This window comes from Microcebus murinus, chromosome 10 (assembly GCF_040939455.1).
Source record: "Microcebus murinus isolate Inina chromosome 10, M.murinus_Inina_mat1.0, whole genome shotgun sequence".
Lineage (NCBI taxonomy): Eukaryota > Metazoa > Chordata > Mammalia > Primates > Cheirogaleidae > Microcebus > Microcebus murinus.
This window is the reverse complement of record NC_134113.1, coordinates 96,642,464-96,660,922: the sequence shown is the minus strand read 5'-3', so window position 1 is coordinate 96,660,922 and position 18,459 is coordinate 96,642,464. Positions and strand designations below refer to the sequence as shown.

Below are 18,459 nucleotides of genomic sequence, written 5' to 3'. Positions count from 1 at the left end.
CATCAGGGCAGGCAGGGCCTGGGGCAGGCAGGGCCTGGGGCAGGCAGGGCCTGGGGCAGGCAGGGCCTGGGGCAGGCAGGACCTGGGGCACGCCACTCTCGCTGGGAGGTGTCGACGCTCTTGCTCTGTGGGAAATACGGCTCTTTGTGCGCATCAGCAGGCAGGGCCAGGCCCCTTTGGAACAGCGTAAGCCTAGAATTAGGAACAGACATCCACACTCGAGGGCTACAGAACTAGGATTATAACTTATACTGGACCTCAGGCCTCTCATCCAAGCCCCTTGCTGGGCAGGAGGGGAAACTGAGGCCCAGAAAAATAAGGTAGCAGGGGAATCATGGCTGATCCAGGCCTGAAAGTCAGGCTCTGACCCCAACTTTATTGCACAAGGCTCCAGATGTGAATGTCCCTTATAAACTGTAAAGCAACCAAAAAGGAAAGGCCATTCCCCATGTTATATTCATGTGTCCCTCTGTCACCTGGGTGGGAAGTGTAAATGGACAGGAAGTGGGAGTACACCCGGAATCTCTGTCCCCCCCAGAGCAGCCATCACCTCCCCCTCCTCTCCCTGCAGCCCTCCCACCCCATCCTCTGCAAACTGACCCTCCCCTGTCTGGACTCTGGCCACCGTGCAGTTGCCCTGGGCCCAGGTTTGGCTGGAAATAGCACACAAGTATCAGAGAAGAAGATGCAGAGAAGTGGGCTGTGGCGTCTGCGTAGGGCAGGCTTTCAGCTGGAAGAAGTGGATGGAATAAAAGAACTCCAAAGATGTGCGACCGGCTCTCCTCTACTGCCCGCCTTCCATTTTCCCTGGCCCCGATCTCCAAGTGTCCTGCCAGCCCAGGTCCAGGAGGAGTCCTTCCTCTCGGCTCACTCCGGCATCGCCACACTCTCTGCTGTCGAGAGCCTGGCAGGCCTCTGTAAATCGTATCTGGGAGGAAATGAGATCCTCTGTACACCAGGCCATTTCCAGGCTTCCTGAACCACTGAGAGCGCCGGGGGAGGAGGGGATGAATATTTTATAAAAGGCCATAAAACATCATTTGTTCCTTTGAGTGAATTAGAGACTGTAGTTAAAAAAAGAGAGAAGTTACCATCAGTGGACCAGAGTTTTGCATTATTTAGCCCCAGCAATTTCATTACATCAGTAAAGCAGGAGAAGCGGAACATTAAAATCACACCGTTTGCTTCTCAGGAAGAGAAGCAGAGTCTTAAAGGCTCAAATATACACAACTTAGACTCCCAGGCTCAAGGAACAGTGGCCCTCTGGCTGGAGCGTGCTCCCAGGGACGGCATGAATGCTTTGCGTGGAAACAGGCCACCAGCCTGCACAGCCTCACTGCCCTGCCCCCATCCACAATGTGTATCACAGTGGGAAAGCGAGTGAGTGGTCCCAGTGGAGGCTCCTCTTTCTGCTGGAATCATCCCTGACCTCCCCCTACCTCCTCTCCTGAAGCAGCTCCCTTTGCTTCTGTGAGACTGGAAGGGGAATTTGAGCCCAGAATAAGAAACAGCCTAAAAGTGGGCATCAGTCAGCACTGTTCCAATCTCTGCATCCCAACTGGAACAGTTGCTTACAGGTAATGCCTTTGAGATCCTGTCTTCCCACCCTATTTCAGAGATCTGTCCTATTCAACAGAGAGTCTTCTCTAATTTTTGTTTCTTTTACAACTGTGGGTTTTCCCAAATTGCTGACCCTGGGGGAAAACTGAGAATCATTCTACTTATGTTTTGATGCAAAAGTCTTAAAATCTCCATCATAAACCATACCCTGGGCTTGGCCATTCTTAACCATAGAGTCCTTCAGTCTGTTTCCAGAACTAAAAGAACTTTCTGCCCTGTGGATGCCACATCTAGCAAAATAAACAATAGATAAGAACTCTGAAACGACAATTTCTTTAATCGTGTCAAAGGTTCAAGATCAATCTCTTCAGGATCATGTTCCAAGAACTTCTACTGTACTTTATTCCAATGGTAGAAGAGGCAGGAAAATATTTTCTCCATCTTTCCAGAACATACCCTGAAAGTCATGGCTTTTTTGTTCTTCCATTACTGGATTGGCTTTGGTGCCCTTTTCCCTGGTGCCCACTGTTTGGGGCAATATCTGTAATTAGATGTGGCTTTCTGTGTCCTGTCCAGCTCTCCTTTCCTCTGCCACCCCAGCCCTCCACCACCCCAGCCCTCCCTCCTACACACTCTTGCACACTCACGCACACGTGCGAGGAATTTGCTTTCACCCTATCCAGGCCTGAGCAGGACGGTGTTGTAGTTGAAGGGAGACCCTTTTGGACCTTGTGCCTTGCTTATTTCACCTACGTGGTAACAAATGCTCTCTCTGCATAAGCCACCTGGTCTCCTTGTCTCTTCTTCTTGAATACTTGCCTGTCCTTCTGTTCCTCATTGTTACTCATCAGCTCACCTTTATCGAGCACCTGCTCTGTGTGGATGCTTTGCTGGCTGGGGGAAAAGAGGTGATGACAGGGTTCTTGTCCTCAGGATGCTCGGAGTCTATGAGGAGCTCGTGCTTCTCTCTGACCTGCCACTTCATCCTGGAAGAGCTGCCTATTTAGAACCTGTGTGGTAGAGTAATCCTGCTGAACGGGGAATTAAGAGATCTGGTTTCTGGTTACCATGAGACCACGGAGAAGTCATTCGCTCATTTTAGACTCCTATTCTGGCACCTGGCTGAGGCGATGTTCACGTCCCTCTCGGTGCTGCTTTCTATGACCTCATTTTCTGAATGTATGTTCTGCCGTTCACAACTCTCGCAAAAGGAAAGGCTTGGTGAGAAATAGGCTTCATGGTAAATCCATTTGAGAAGCGCTGTGTAAAATAATGTTAAGGAATGTATCAGACCCTTTACTATCCTAATGTCCGCTGTGAACCTCTCTGAGACAAAGCATAAGTTCCAAACTCATTCAGTTGGGAAGTGTGTATATATATGTGTGTGTGTGTGTGTATAAATATCAAACTCATTTTTTATCCAACACATTTTTTTTTCCTTTTGGGTTAAATAATTTACTTTTCCAAGGAACTAGTTCCCTGACTGGGAGTTGAACCCAGGTCGCAGCACTTTAGAATCCTAATCACTAGACAGGGTGAAGTGCTGTGTCTACATAAATCTCTATTAACGTGATGCAAGCTAGAGTTGTGTAGGACAGTTTAGAGGCAAAGAACAGAGGGTCTCCCACATGGGCTCTGGACTCCAGACTGGTTGTACTTGCAGCCTGCTCCAGTACTCACTAACTCTGTGATCTGGGAAATTATTTAACTTCTCTTTTCTCTTTCTTAAAAAGAGTCAAGGAAAAGCTTCTGCCTCATAGCTCTCAGCAAAGTGCTTGGAATGCAGTAGGCATTCGCAAAATCCTTGTAATTAGCTATCACTATCTTTAGTAACTACTGATTGAAAGGTTGATAAACAAAAGAAACTTACAGCATTTTATCATGAAGACTTACCCCCTGGCCATGACCCACTGGAGAAGTCAGAGAGGACACCCGAGTTAGGTTGCCGCTACCTCAGTGGTACAGAGTTGGTTCAGGAAATGAACAAGGAAGAGCAAAAATTCAGACCAGTTCTATGTAAACAATGTGGAGATCTCTACAGAATAGTATGGTAGAAGGAGGAGAAGTAAGCAACAATAAGAAAGAAAAAGTTGGCTAAAGTTAGGCCTTTAAAATGAATTTAATGATCCACGTTCAATTCTCTTCTTATAGAAAATAGATAATTAATGACCTCTGTGTTGGGTGTATCTTCCAAGCAGGAAAGCAAGTGGGCACATTGGTCGGGAGAGAATGGGTTATGCTTAGTAACAAGCACCCATAAATCTTAGTGGGTTATGGTGAAGGGCTTTCTATTGCTCAGATTGCATATACTGCTGTTAGTGATGGGGCTTTCTGCTCTATGTCTTTCAATCTGGGTCTTAGGCTGATGGAGCTGCCCCCTTCTCAAGTGCTATGGATCAGGATGGCAGAGGGAGAGAGCTCTGGCAATTAAGTGCTGCAGCCCAGATATGACACACGGCATAATGTATCAGCTGGAACTAGTCACCCAACCATATGAAGACCAAGAAGGATACAATCCCACCAGGTACCCATGAGATCATCTGGAAATGCTTGGTAGCATTTCAATAGCAACAATGACGACCATCATCTGCCATTCTGATCACATAATGTTTGTCTCCCACAGGCAAAATACACTTACTCCCTAAGGGAGACAGCCCCAAGGTCCTGCCCAGTCCTGGTATCAAGCTGAAATTCTAGGGTCTCTAATGGGATACAGTAGCTTTTACATTAGGGAGTGACACGTTCTAGGCTGTACATCAGTTATGCATGTGGATCCTCTTAATTCAGAGACTCAGGCAACAAAAAGGCCAGTTATGTGCTCCTCACCCACAGGACAACACACAGTGATCCATCTGAAAGAGGATAATTGCAGTCAGTAGTCCCGTGCAGATGGGGAAAGATGGCGGAAACGCAGCAGCTGCTGGTCTGCAATGAGGCTGAAGTCCTGCTCAACTGAATTAGGCCCTCATTGGCCTGCCTGGGAGGGCTCCTAGCCCACTGTTCTCTGGCCTGCGGCTTCTCCCCAGAGGTTCTTCTTTCTGTTGCCCTCCTTCCCTGTATCCCAGGTGGGCATTGCAGATGACATCCTCCCTGGAGCTTGCCCAGTTTTCTTGGCCGGCTTCTTGTCCATAAAAATTTAGAGGCCTAAGTGTTACTTTAAGTCTTGAACAACTGTGATGGTTTAGAGCAGGTCATGACAGTATGACCATCTTAAAACCTTAGGCTTTTTGCTGTGTGTACCAGGCATATCTATGAGTCAATAGTTAATAACCACAACTATGTTTATTGCAGTTATTCTATTCTAAATTGCCTGTTGTGTTACGGGAGAGAGGCAGATAATTTGTCTTTTTGGTTCCCAAGTCTCTGAATTAGAAGGATTCACACGTATAACTGACATAGAGTTTAGATCATGTAAATACTAACCTAATGTAAAAGCCAACCACTAGAGATCCTGGAATTTCAGCTTGACACCAGGACTGGGTAGCACTTTGGGGCTGTCTCCCTTAGGGGGTAAGTATATTTTGCCTGCGGGAGCCACCTTCCTTCTCAACATGAGCCTATACAGTGGATAGTTTGAGTCTATCAGTTTTCTGTGAGAGGTCACAACTCTAGTGTCTCTCTCTCTCTCTCTCACCTGAGCCAGTTTGTCCAATTCAAATGATTTTTTTGAAAACATATATTTAATTAAGCTTTTGCTTTAAAACACTTTGGTCCATTCAGAGGTATTGACAATGGACTTGATGGACATGACTGCCCTATGCTTGATTTGTTCCACGAAGCAAGCTGAAGTACTAATCAACCTTTCTGTACAAGGTTTTTTAAGTTTTATTTACTTCTTTTTAAGGATGAGGAGACTTGCCTCCATTACCTTTGAAAATCCCCGTATTTCTGGACTCTCTCCTGCCCATTTCATTGCTGCTTTCTAACTGGCCAGATCTTATCTGAGTTCATCAATATTTTCCACTACATTGTCAGATGTAGCCAAGTAGCCACCATACAATACTAACAGTCTGTTTTTCAAACCTCTTCCTGGATATCCAAGTTTTTAGGTACACTATCTGCCTTCTAAGTTATCACAGGTGACGGTTTCTTAAATATTTTGCCACTTGTAACACAGAGTGCCTGCAGCAGCCTCCAGTAAAGCTTCTTCACTGCTCATCTGACCCTTGGGCCAGTGTCAGAAATGTTAAGTTTTTGGTTATAGCATCTTCCCGATTCTGGCTACTAATGTCTGAATCAGCGTGGATAGACTCGATTCTATTGTGGTGACAAATTGGTCCCTGAATATCAGAGGATTTTAACAACAAAGGATGATTTCTCACTCATGCTTCTACTGCTTCAGCTGGGGCCCAGGGTCATGGCACCTGTTCGGAATGTACCTCACTCGGACAGGACAGCCACTGTCTTGAGCGATGCTGGTCATTGCAGCTGGAGTGAAGAAAGCTCTGGGGGCTTTCCCATTGGGAATTAAATATTTCAGTTCAGAGATTACATGCATCATTTCTGCTTACAATTTACTGGCCAGAACTACTTGCCTGGTGCCCCCCAGCCACAAGTGGGCTAGAGAGTATAATTTCCCATGGTTCTGAAAGGCAGAGGGCTGGAGACATTTGGAAAACAGCACTAAGGACTATCGCAGGAAAGGAATGGGATGAAGCAGCAGACTGTGAGTGTATGATACTAACAAGCTCTCTTGGGATCCTCCATGAAAGATGAGGAGTTCCTTCTAGATTTACTTCTTGGCATGGATAGTCATTTCCTAAGGCCATCGATCTGCGTGGCACAGATGTCTAATGCATTTCTTTTCCAATATACAGCTTCACTCAAGTTAAAGCTGTTAGATTTTTCTCTAGTGAATTCTGGAGCAGCAACATCATCACCATCACCACTTTGTAATTGACATCATCGCCATCATCAAAATGTGATTAAGCATCTAATTATAAGTGGTGCTCATCTATAGGGTATGTCTTTGCATTTGTCCTCCCCCCATCCACTTGGTCACAGGGAAGTCCAGGAGGAGGGACATGGTCACAGTGCTCCCAAAGACTAAATTAATAGAAAGGGACTCTAGGCTGAAGAGTCATGCTGTCAAGTGTCTGCATGGCATATTGATTGGTTTGTAGGACCAGCAGGTGCCACGTGGTCCTGCTAGTGGTGGGATGTGGTGTTTGGTCAGAGGAGCTTCCACATGGGACACCCTGAACTGCTGAAGGACACAGGCAGTGAGCCTTGCTTGCCCAGACGTGAGACAGGCAGAGGAGGGACACAGCTCTGACTCCTCACCTCTATTTCCAGCGGGCTTTGAGGGGTGAGTCTTCTTAGGGAGGGTGTGTTCACACGTGTTTGCTCAGTAGGAGGAGACGGGGCTGACCACTAGCCACCCCTTCCTAACAGCAGGGTTCTGTGGGCGACAGGGCAGTGGAAAGAACCACTCCCAGAAATCACTCAGAGAAACAAGCCTAAATCTAGACCACCATTCTCCCTTCCCCGAGGAAAACTACATGGATGCTACCACCACAGTCGTGATAAATGCATACACACAGCGCAAGTAGAAAATGTAATAAAAAGCCTGGATGATAGACTAGAATGATCATTTGTATGGCTGGGATAAGTACATTTTAGAGTTTGTGGTAGAGGTAGGAACATAAATGGCTATCAAATTATGTGCTGCATTATCTGTGCCCATCTCGTTTGGCACATACGTCCATTTTTAGGTGGTTCTTCCCCACGGATGCACTTTTCTTCTCACCATGTGCTCCTGATCTGATGTGGATGGTGTGTTCCACTGGAAGGCCAGCATGGTCCTGGGAGGATGGGACTCCCTGGGGTCTGGTCCCAGTTGTTGGTTCCCAGGACAGCCCCTTCTCTTGGCTTTCCTTCGACCCCACTGACAACCCCTCAGCTTCCTTTGCTGGCTCCTCTTCCTCCTGAACCTGAATGATAATTGAAAGACTTGGTCCAGTTTGTGTCTCTTCATTGTCCATATTCTGTCTCTCCAGAAGACTTAAGTGCCATTTAATATTTAAATTTTTCTAAATGTTTTAAATATTAAGGATTTAAATATTTAAATATTAAGGATTTAAATATTTCTAAATGTTTTCAGTTTATAAATCACAAATTTCTCTTCCATATTCCAGGCCTGAATAAACATCTGCTTCCTTGGCGTCTTCATTTGCATGTCTGATTGGCCTCCCCAATTTAATATGTCTAAAAGTGAAGTCTGGATTGATCCCGACTTCTTTAACCCCTAATCTTCACTTTCTTAATAAACCTACTTAGGTGCTCAAACAAAAAACATGGCATTCATTGCTTATTTCTCATGTCCTATTGATTACCAATTCCTGCTGATCTATCTCCTAAACATATCTTTCCAATCCTCCAGGCTCCTCCCCACTCTCTCTCTCCACCCGCTACCTTTCCCTTGTTGACGTCACCATTGGCTTTTCCCCAGGCTACTGCAATTTCCTGGTCGTTCTACTTTTCCTTCTGCCTGTTCCTAATTCATTGCCCTCACAGCCTCTGTGTAGATCACATCACGAGTCTCCTCTGCTGGAGAACCATCTTGGGCTTCACATCAACCTTGAGATAAAACCTGAACGCCTCACCCTGCAAGGACTCGCCCTGCTTCTCCTTCAGCGTCATGGTGTACTGCTCCCCCTCTTGCCCATTTTTCTGCCAGCACACAGATTTTTTTATGACGCTTGGACACCCATGACCCTTCTGGCTCAGAGCTTTTATGCTTTCCAGTCCAGAAGCTCTTCCTCTGCTTTTAGTATAGTTGGCCCCATTCTCAACTTTTGATTCTCAGTTGAGCCTCTTTGGAGGGAACTTTTCCAACCACCCTCTTCGGAGTTGAATCTCCAGTTTCATTTCTGACACAGTGTCCCATTTATTCTCCTCAAAGCATTTGCTACAATATGTAAATAGCTTCTTTGTTGTTTACTGTTGAAAGGTTCTGTCTAGAATGTGATGTATTTATTGTATGAAAACGTAAGCTTATAAGAGCAGATATTTTGTCTAGATCACTCAGCACCTGGCATCAGGCTGGCACCCAGTAGGTGCTCAATAAATACTTGTTAAATAAATGAATGATCCCTATGACCACTGCAAACATCTGATTCTAGATACAACAAGAAAAAAAAAAGTCTGTGCTGGCATGAAAGGATCACCTTGTCACTGGAAGACGTTTTGCAGTGTCTATGGATGAAGTTGTGCCTCTTGTCTTCTTTCACCTGGGAACTGGCACTTCCGAAGGTGTGACTTTACTCAGCCTTAATATATGCTTGGGAGGAATGCTCTAGACATAGGGTTTTTCTTAAACATTCTATTTCACAAAAGAACTAAAAACAGAACTCTGATTCATGAATTTGCTAATGGCTTTTCCCTCCCAGAGGAACTCCCCAGGCACAGTGAAAGCTCTCTTGGGGCGTAGCCTCGTGCCTAATGTGAAGGTAACCATGGGACAGCAGCTCTTCCTGTGGGGTGACGGGCAGCACTGGCCAGGCTTGCCCAGGGGGTACTCACATGGAGGTTCCTGCCACTGTAGCAGGCTGTGCACCCTTGTGGCAGAATGTGGTTCCTTCCCTTGCTTCTCTAAGGTTTGTTTTGAGGATTTACTGACCTAGTTGACTATCTCATGAATAAAAATGGCAATGACGAAAACAAACATGCAAATGAGTAATTCATTATAAATTTTGGAAACAAAATAAAAAAGAATTTCTTGTTGTTTTCCTTTTCTTCTCTTAAAATTTTTTTTTGAATGGAGCGACTTTTGCACAAAGTCTAAATTGCTTAACTGTGTAGCCCGTAAATGGGAAGCGACTGGTGGGTAACTCCATACTCCTGCTCTCTCCCTTCACTGAAACTCGCAAGGCGAGAGAAGGGAGTGGGAGCCCACAGTCCCCGCACACAAAGGAGCAGAGGCTGTTGTTCGGCAGGGCTTGGTGAGGAACAAGCCTAGAGAGTGAGGATGCAGTGAGTGCTAACACTAGCATCTTCCCTACCTGCTCAACACCTGACCTCCCCACACAGCGGCAGCCTCACTTCTCTCCTCCCCCAGCCCCCGGGGAGTGAACGCGGCTGAGCACCACTGTGGTTTGAAAACACTTTGTGCCATACAAACAACTTTTAGATGCATCTTGTGGTTTGAGAGTACCTTTATGTGTCATTCTTATGGTCCTCCGTGAGCTCTTACTAATGATTTCATATGCACAAGAAGCCACACAAACACTCCTTGTAGTTGTAGTTGTGAGCAGATTTATTTTGGCCACAGCCAGCCAGAAAAGGAGGAAACTGAGGCACAGAGAAGCAAATGTCTACCCTATCTGGAAGTGGCAGAGTGAAAAGATCAGTTGAGCCCTCCTTCACCAGACCCCAACCTGTCTGATCTAGTGAAGAAAAGCTATGTGGTCTCTGGCAGAAATGGATGGAAAAATCTTTCTTACCTCCTTCCTCTTGGACCGTTAGAGAAAGAGAAAACTGGTCTCTAAGAACAAACTTTGCCCAACGCAAATATTGCCAAACGGGTCTTCACTGTATCACGGTCTCGGAGCAGAGGCCATCTTTCCGGTCAAAGCGCCTAGAATATGGCTGGTACAAGTTAGATGCTCAGTAAATGTAGCTTTTTTGTTTGTTTGTTTTAATAAAAACGCTCACATACCCCCTTTCCACTCACCCTCTCCTCCCTTTTCTTGGCTGCCGCTATAAGCAGAAATTCCACATGCCTCCCAGGGTGGCTGGGAGCAAGGGATTCTCGGGTGCCTGAGCTACCCTGGGCTGTGACACGCCTAAGATGCCACCGTCTTCGGCTCTTTCCTGCCTCATGTCCCCAGGACTCTCCTGGAAAAGGACTCATGGGAAGGGCAATGATGGACTTCCCAGCCCTTTCTCTGTTACCTCTCTGCAATGCTAGAAGAGTCGAAGCCCCCCCTCGAAGGTCCGCGATGGAGATTCTGTGGGAGAATTACATTGGAATACAATTTAAATTGAAAGCTTTCAAGACATCTCGAAAATACTTCCTCTATTTTTTTCCAGTAGACATTGGAGAGGCTAGCGAATGGGTCTTTGTAAATACAGAGGAATCAAATATGGTATAATTTTTCCCTTACATTTCTGGATGAGTGTAGGGGGCGGGGTGCGTCCTCCTATTGATGAAATACACTGCGCAGGTCAACTCGGTGAACCGACAGGAGGAAGGCGATCGCCGGCGGGGTGGCGGGGTGGCGGGGGTGTGGCGGGGGTACCGGCGGTGGGGCCGTGGATGTGCGTGTGTGAAGGCGAGAGGCGTGCCAGGAGAGCGCGGGAAAGGCTGCCGGGGAGGCGAGTGCGTGCCTATTCCCCCCGCGCCCGGGCTCGCGCAGCCCCCGGCCGGGCGAGGGGTGTGATGTGGGAGTGGGGTGGGAGGGGGCAGCGGGCGGGGCCTGCCACGTCACTTGGAGAGTGTTGGGAAGGAAGGGCAGAGCGGAGAGGCGAGTCGCTGCAGCTGCGGCGGCTGCAGCGAAGGCTTTAGCCGCGGGGAGGTGGGTCCCCGCGCTCCGGCGCTGGGGCAGCCCCAGGCCCGCTCCGAGGCCTGCGGCGCGGCTCCTAGCGAGGAGGTGACGGCTGTGGCGGCTGGAACCGCGACCTTGGCCAGACAGAGCCCCGCGGTGGACGTAGGGCGGAGGCCGAGCCCCGCCAGGAGCCTCTGCCGAGCCGGAGGGAGGCGCATCTGGCGCCTCGGGACCAGCGGCAGCCGGGGGTCGTGAGCCGCTGGAGGAGCGCGGTGGGCGCCGGGCGAGGAGAGCCGGCGGGTCTGGAGGGCGGAACCCCGCGCCCCGGAGCCCAGTCTCGGCACGGCTGGGCGAAGCCACGCGTCTTCCCGGGCGGCCAGTTTCACGCGCGCCAGTTTGCGGCTCCGGGCATCCCAGTGAGCTGTAGCACCGAGGCGCGGGCGACTGGAAGCGCAGAGCCAAATCCTTGGCGCCCAGGTCACCTCCCCAGACGCAGCCTTGCTGGGACCAGGAATTCAGGGCTCAGCGACCCCAGCGCCAGGTCAGACCGCGAGCCCCACCCTAAGGAGAGGGCGCAGCCGGGAGCGGGGAACGGGCGCCGCGCTCCAGGCTGCAGGTTGTGTCGTGGGCGCCGTCCTAGTGGCGGGGAGCGCGCCGCGGCGGGGGCATGAGATCGGAGAAATCCCTTACGCTGGCGGCGCCGGGGGAGGTCCGTGGGCCGGAGGGGGAGCAACAGGATGCGGGAGACTTCCCGGAGGCCGGAGGGGGCGGGGGCTGCTGTAGTAGCGAGCGTCTGGTGATCAATATCTCCGGGCTGCGCTTTGAGACGCAGTTGCGCACCCTGTCGCTGTTCCCCGACACGCTGCTCGGAGACCCTGGCCGCCGAGTCCGCTTCTTCGACCCGCTGAGGAACGAGTACTTCTTCGACCGCAACCGGCCCAGCTTCGACGCCATCCTCTACTACTACCAGTCGGGGGGCCGCCTGCGGAGGCCGGTCAACGTGCCCCTGGACATCTTCCTGGAGGAGATCCGCTTCTACCAGCTGGGCGACGAGGCCCTGGCCGCCTTCCGGGAGGACGAGGGCTGCCTGCCCGAAGGTGGCGAGGACGAGAAGCCCCTGCCGTCCCAGCCCTTCCAGCGCCAGGTCTGGCTGCTCTTCGAGTACCCGGAGAGCTCCGGGCCCGCCAGGGGCATCGCCATCGTCTCCGTGTTGGTCATTCTCATCTCCATCGTCATCTTTTGCCTGGAGACCCTGCCCCAGTTCCGTGCAGATGGTCGAGGTGGAAGCAATGGTGATGGTGTGAGCCGAGTCTCCCCAGTTTCTAGGGGGAGTCAGGAGGAAGACGAGGATGAAGACGATTCCTATACATTTCATCCTGGCATCACCCCTGGGGGAATGGGGACAGGAGGCTCATCCTCACTCAGTACTCTTGGGGGCTCCTTCTTTACAGACCCCTTCTTTCTGGTGGAGACTCTGTGCATTGTTTGGTTCACTTTTGAGCTCCTGGTGCGCTTCTCTGCCTGCCCCAGCAAGCCAGCCTTTTTCCGCAACATCATGAACATCATTGACTTGGTGGCCATCTTCCCCTACTTCATCACCCTGGGCACCGAGCTGGTGCAGCAACAGGAGCAGCAGCCAGCCAGCGGAGGGGGCGGCCAGAACGGGCAGCAGGCCATGTCCCTGGCCATCCTCAGAGTGATCCGCCTGGTCCGGGTGTTCCGCATCTTCAAGCTCTCCCGCCACTCCAAGGGGCTGCAGATCCTGGGCAAGACCTTGCAGGCCTCCATGAGGGAGCTGGGGCTGCTCATCTTCTTCCTCTTCATCGGGGTCATCCTCTTCTCCAGTGCCGTCTACTTCGCAGAGGCTGATGATGATGATTCACTCTTTCCCAGCATCCCGGATGCCTTCTGGTGGGCAGTGGTCACAATGACCACGGTAGGTTATGGGGACATGTACCCAATGACAGTGGGGGGCAAGATCGTGGGCTCGCTGTGTGCCATCGCCGGGGTCCTCACCATTGCCCTGCCTGTGCCCGTCATCGTCTCCAACTTCAACTACTTCTACCACCGCGAGACAGAGCAGGAGGAGCAGGGTCAGTATACCCATGTCACTTGTGGGCAGCCTGCACCAGACCTAAAGGTGACTGACAATGGCCTTGGCAAGCCTGACTTCTCCGAGGCCCCGCGGGAACGGAGACCCAGCTACCTTCCCACTCCACATCGGGCGTATGCAGAGAAGAGGATGCTCACCGAGGTTTGAGCGATGCAGGCAGGGTCTGCAGGAGAAGCGGAGCACTGAACGATCTCTTAGGCTTCCTTCTCATTCTCACGACTCCCACCCTAGCTTCAGTTGACTTCTTGACTCCCTCCCCTACACCCATTACCTGCCATCCAGGACCGAACACCTGGACTGTCAACTTTGTGGCTTGATCCCTGCAGCATTCAAGGTTTCTCCATCTAACTGACATTTTTGAAATTCCAACGGTGCCACCAATCATGCCCATCTTCTGTCACATGGATGAGATATACATTTCTGTCTATCTTTCCTCGAGACTCTGATTTTTCACATCCCGGACTTTGTAATATCTTTTGGGAACAGCAACGTCAACAGAATGGAAACCAGCCATATCTGGGTCCTATCTCTCTCCTTAGTGTCCTCTTCTTTAGGTCATGCACCTCTCTTAGCTTCTGGCCACTTGGTAACTGGCAGAAGGTGGAGGACGGAAGCAGTACTCACCTGGGTATTTTATTCCAGTGCCCTGTAACACCTGTTGGGTCCTACAGAGGACCTGTGGTAGAACCTTTATTTGCACCACCTCAAAATAGGTTATTCATTTCTAATCTTGGATGGAACTAGAGAAAAAGCAATCAAATTTGACCATCTGGAGGACATGAAGGTCAGTCCCAGACCGGGGCGGGGGGCGATGGATTCTTCCAGGTGTGTTCCAGCACGAGACACTGGCCTTTGGTGTACATTTAGTCCTTCCCACTCTGACCCCCAGACCCTCTCTAGCCTCCAGGAAGGCTCCTTCTCAGAGCCAAATGCTCTTTCTGTGCAAGTGCCTTCCTGTGTAGAGGAACCGGGAAAAGGGAACCGCAGAACCAGGAGAAACGGCTGAATAGAGTCAAGCAAGTGGCTTGACCACAAGTCTGAAGCAAGGTGCCACTTAAACAGATGCTGTCATCCAGCAGGGGCAGAGGGATCCTGTTGCAGAGGCAGCTTTTTCTCCCTCATTTTCCCTAGCCCTCTCGAACCCTCTACCCTGCTTCCTAAGAATTCGACTTAGGATTGCAATTGAAGGCATTTTAAAGCAAACTCCACCATAAACCCACAGACAGGTAAAAGCGTAATTGGATGCCAGCATGGGTTTCTTCCCATTTTATGGGCAGTGAAATTCGTGGTTTAGAGTAAGGAGCAAGCATCACTCCTTTGCCGACGGCCTCACCGTGACAGGGTTTTTGCTGAGTCAAGCAAACACTTGCCTGTTTTACCCCTGGGAGCTGCATCTGACCTGCCCTCACTGGTAAGATAGAGTGATGGTGTTCCCACCGGGCTAAACCCCCTTCTTCTATTAGGAAACCGCTGCTGTCCACCACCTGCCGCCTCCCCTCCTTTCTCTCCCAGGAACATTGCCATTCATTTTTGCCTTTGATAAACTGTGATGTACTGTTCTGAGCTCTTCTGGGTGCAGTTCTGAAACCAAAAGGACTGTTAACATGTTTTTAATGTTATACCTATGCTTTACGACTCTTGGATGAGAATTTTTTTAAAGAATTATTTTGTCAAAGAGCAACTTACAAGGGGATAGCCTTTTGAGGGTTTGCTTGAGAGGCAGTGTGGCTCCTACCAGTGCCAGATCTAAATCTGGATTTTGCCACAGCTTTACAGGGTAACTTTGGCACCATAGTCCCTATTTGTGCCTCGGTTTTCCCACCCATTAAATGGGAGCACTAAAGTCTTCCCCTCCCTACCTCATGGGGACTGTCAATGAACTCATCTGGGAAGCTGGAGATAATGCTATGCAAATGCATGAACTTTGGTAAAGAATTTGATTTTTCGTTCATTACCCTGTCTCTCTATCCCCCCAGGCAAGACCTCTTCCCAGAGTTCTTGCCTTGGGTTCAAAGCCCAAGAATAGGCCATTATGGACCATTAGCTCCCCAAAGCCCTCCTTGGCCTCTTGGACTGAGCCTCAGTCCTTCTTCTTACCCTTCAGAAAGGAGGGTGCTCTTTAGATATGTTCAGCTGGATCCTTCCAGGGCTGGAGGTCACCTTGACTGGGAACTTGGCTTCTCCAAACCTGAAATACAATGGGAAATAGAGGTGTTTATGATTAAGAAACCTGCTCTGAGGCCAGTACTAGTTTTCCAAATATCTTCAGTTACTGCTGGCTATTTGGGAAAAGAAGAGATGAGCCCATTCCAGAGGCAAAAGGAGTGTTCCCAGCTGAGAGTAAAAGTTGGGACACATGTGCATGTATCTCTTTATGTGTGTATGTGATCATCCTCATCACCATCCCTGAGAACACCTTTCCTTTTCAAGTCAGAGCATGCCTGAAAGTAAAGGGTTTGTGAAGAGCCAAGCTCTCCAGGGACTCTAGTTGCCGTAGCAACCTTCCGGAGTGTTCTCCCCATCTTCTGATTTGGGCATCAAGGGAAAACAGGGGACCACATATTCCCAGCTTCTCTAATGGCTGCACTTCCCACATATTGGATCCGGGGCTGGTAGTGCCAGGACAGGGACAGGGACCTTTGGAAAATGTGGAGGAAGCAGGTCCCCCAAACTTCCTCCCTGGACCTTTCTTCCTGATTTCCCCACCCAGTCATCAAAGCTGCGCGTCTTACTCCCGACTCTTCAGATACTTGAGTGCTAAGCGGCTGCCAGTTAAACCAACATCAAAATTGTTTTTCAAAATGACAAGGGGAGTCTTTGGGGAGGACGATTCATGCCTCGAGAGGCAGCCAGGCTGTGCTGCCCAGAGTAATAATGGTCTTAGGTGTTGTGGAGTTCTCATCTCCTGGGGGGAGGCTCTTCCCAGCTCAAGGAGAGACAGAAATGCAACTCCTTCCTCCCGAGAACACTCTAGCTCCCGGGAGGAATCTCACAGGCGGTTCCTTGTAAGACGCTGAAGAGAAACCGAGAGGCTGTGGCTCGACCTAGTTTCTGTGAAGGATTCTGTCAAGGGATCCCTCTCCGACCCTGAGCCCCTGCACGTGGACGCTGCGCCGAGCCCGGAGAGAGTGTGCGCCGTGTGTTCTGGACAGCCAGGCGGTGACTCACAGCTGCCAGGGACGGTGGGGTCCAAGCCCTGGCCCCCCTGGCTCAAGCCAGCAGGAGCTCCTCCCAAGGGACTTCCTGGAGCTGTGGCCTCAGCCTGAGATGCGGGACACTCCTCCTGCCTGTGCGTCCCCGGGGAGTGAGGAGGGACAGCCGGCCGCCTGGCGTCTGAGGTAGGTTGTACTGGAGGGAAATTTCATTCCTGGCTTAGTCCTTCAGGCAAAATGAGAACTCTGGGTGGGAGAGGAGGCGGGAGAGCCTGTATTTGGACAGAGACAAGGTTTTGATTTTCTTTCCTCAGTGGCCTCCTCACTTTTCTCTGTGTATTTTTCTTTTCTGCTTCGACTTCAGTTTCCTTTCTCTGTTTCCACCCCTTTAATGCTGCTGCCCCCTTTGTCAGTCACCCCTTTTCCTGTGCATGTTTCCCCTTGCTTTCATTCTCACTTTCCCTGACTTTTTATCTTTTCTTGGTTTTTTCCCTTCTGGTTCCTCCCCCACCCTGCCCCTGTTGCCTTAACCTCTTATTGCTTCTGTGTGTATCTTCCTGGCTCTTTCTCCCTCTCTCCACCTTTCTGGTGGTTGAAGCACCTAGCACTGCTGCCCGGGTCACAAGTGAACCCCAGGACAGCTGTGGTGCAGCCCGTGTGCTGCGGAGGTCGGGCTGCAGCTCGGGGCCCCTTTGTCGGACACCTCACTGTACCTTCCTTTCCCACCACGGACTCTGCAGGGGGAACCCACCACGCAGGATGAGACTGCTATGGGTTTAGAAAAATGTCTCCCAGAAATTTCCTGAGCCTGTGAGGACAAAAGAGAGAAGGGTGGGGAGAAGAGAATAAACCCAAGAGGTCTCAGACAAATGTCCTGCCAAATAGCCCTGCAGTGTGCCCACCTGAGGGCCCCCAACCTTATGGGCCTTGCAGATAGGTCAAAGAAAAGAAACAATAGAAATAGGAAAATAAACAGAGAAAAAGGGACTCAGGATGAAGAAATGAGATTGGAGTTAGTCTGAAAAAAGCCTTAACTCAGGGATGGCCTTATAATTGCCCTAATCCACTCAAAGGTTAGCATCTGGCTGGCTGTCTTGTTTGTCTGAAGGCAAAACAAAAAGAAAGGACATAAACCTCGGAGGTGCGAGGTGCAGGGGATGACACACTTTGACAAGGTGGACTAACATTCACCAGCCAGGCCATAAGGAGAGTTTGTGGACTTTCTTTGCTGGAGGTCTTAGAACACAGGGTCAATCCTGTCTGCGTCAGGACACCAGGATGGCCCAAGGGGCCCCCAAGGGCTGAAGACTGTGCTAGCAAAACTGGCACCAGAGAACATTCGGGGGTTATGGAAAAGTTCTGAAACAGAATTGTGGTGATAATCATACTATAAAAATTAACCAAAAAATCCCATTGAATTGTGAAAAAAAAGTGACATGAGTCTAATAATCTAGGAGTTTTACATTTTGGCTGGGAGAATGGTTTGGTTTTATAAATCTACAAGTTTAGCATCTCTAAAGATGGATATCTGGAATGGAATGACAGTTTTTTTATTCTGCCACATGGGGACACTTTCGAGCTTATATGCAGTTGCTCCTTGCTATTCATGCATAATAGCAAGGAGTATGTGTGTGTGTGTATGTGTGTGTGTGTGTGTGTGTGTGCCTATGTGTGTGTATGTTTAATTTTGACATCAACTGTTGTGGCATTTACATCTTTTTTTGCTCTAAAGGTATGTCAAGCCATTTTTTAGTAGTGTAGGGCATAATTAGCATGTATTGAACTATGATAAATATGTTGGATGTTATTCATTATGTAGGACTAAGGCAGTGAGCTTGTCCAAAGAACTTATACTTTGCCAGCAAAAAAAGAAATATTTTAAAAATAAAAACAATCCCTACAAATAAACCCAAACCTCACCTGATCCCCGTACCTGCAAACTTGGAATTCCTTAAGAAATTGCATAGGAGCCAAGGTTTTATTTTTCCTAACCCCTTCCCCACACTCTTCCCTATAGTAGTCATTAACTCTTAATAAGCCATTAACCCTTAATAATCTATGATGAGGTCCCACCAGTCTTTGGTGCTTTGGGCAGACAAAAGAAGTGGGAGGTGAGAGCCTTCATTTATCGTGCTTGGCCTGCTGC

The 18,459-nt window shown here is 49.5% G+C and overlaps 1 protein-coding gene across 1 annotated transcript in view; it reads left to right on the top strand.

Moving 5' to 3' along the window:
• The first annotated feature begins 11,016 nt into the window (after positions 1–11,016).
• The window catches only part of KCNA6 (potassium voltage-gated channel subfamily A member 6), a 39,565-nt gene continuing 32,122 nt past the window's right edge, over positions 11,017–18,459 (top strand). Inside the window, exon 1 of the mRNA XM_012783123.2 lies at positions 11,017–16,499. Coding sequence (XP_012638577.1) covers positions 11,716–13,308 — 1,593 coding nt within the window. The 5' untranslated portion in view covers positions 11,017–11,715 and the 3' untranslated portion in view covers positions 13,309–16,499. The remainder of the gene's footprint in view (positions 16,500–18,459) is intronic.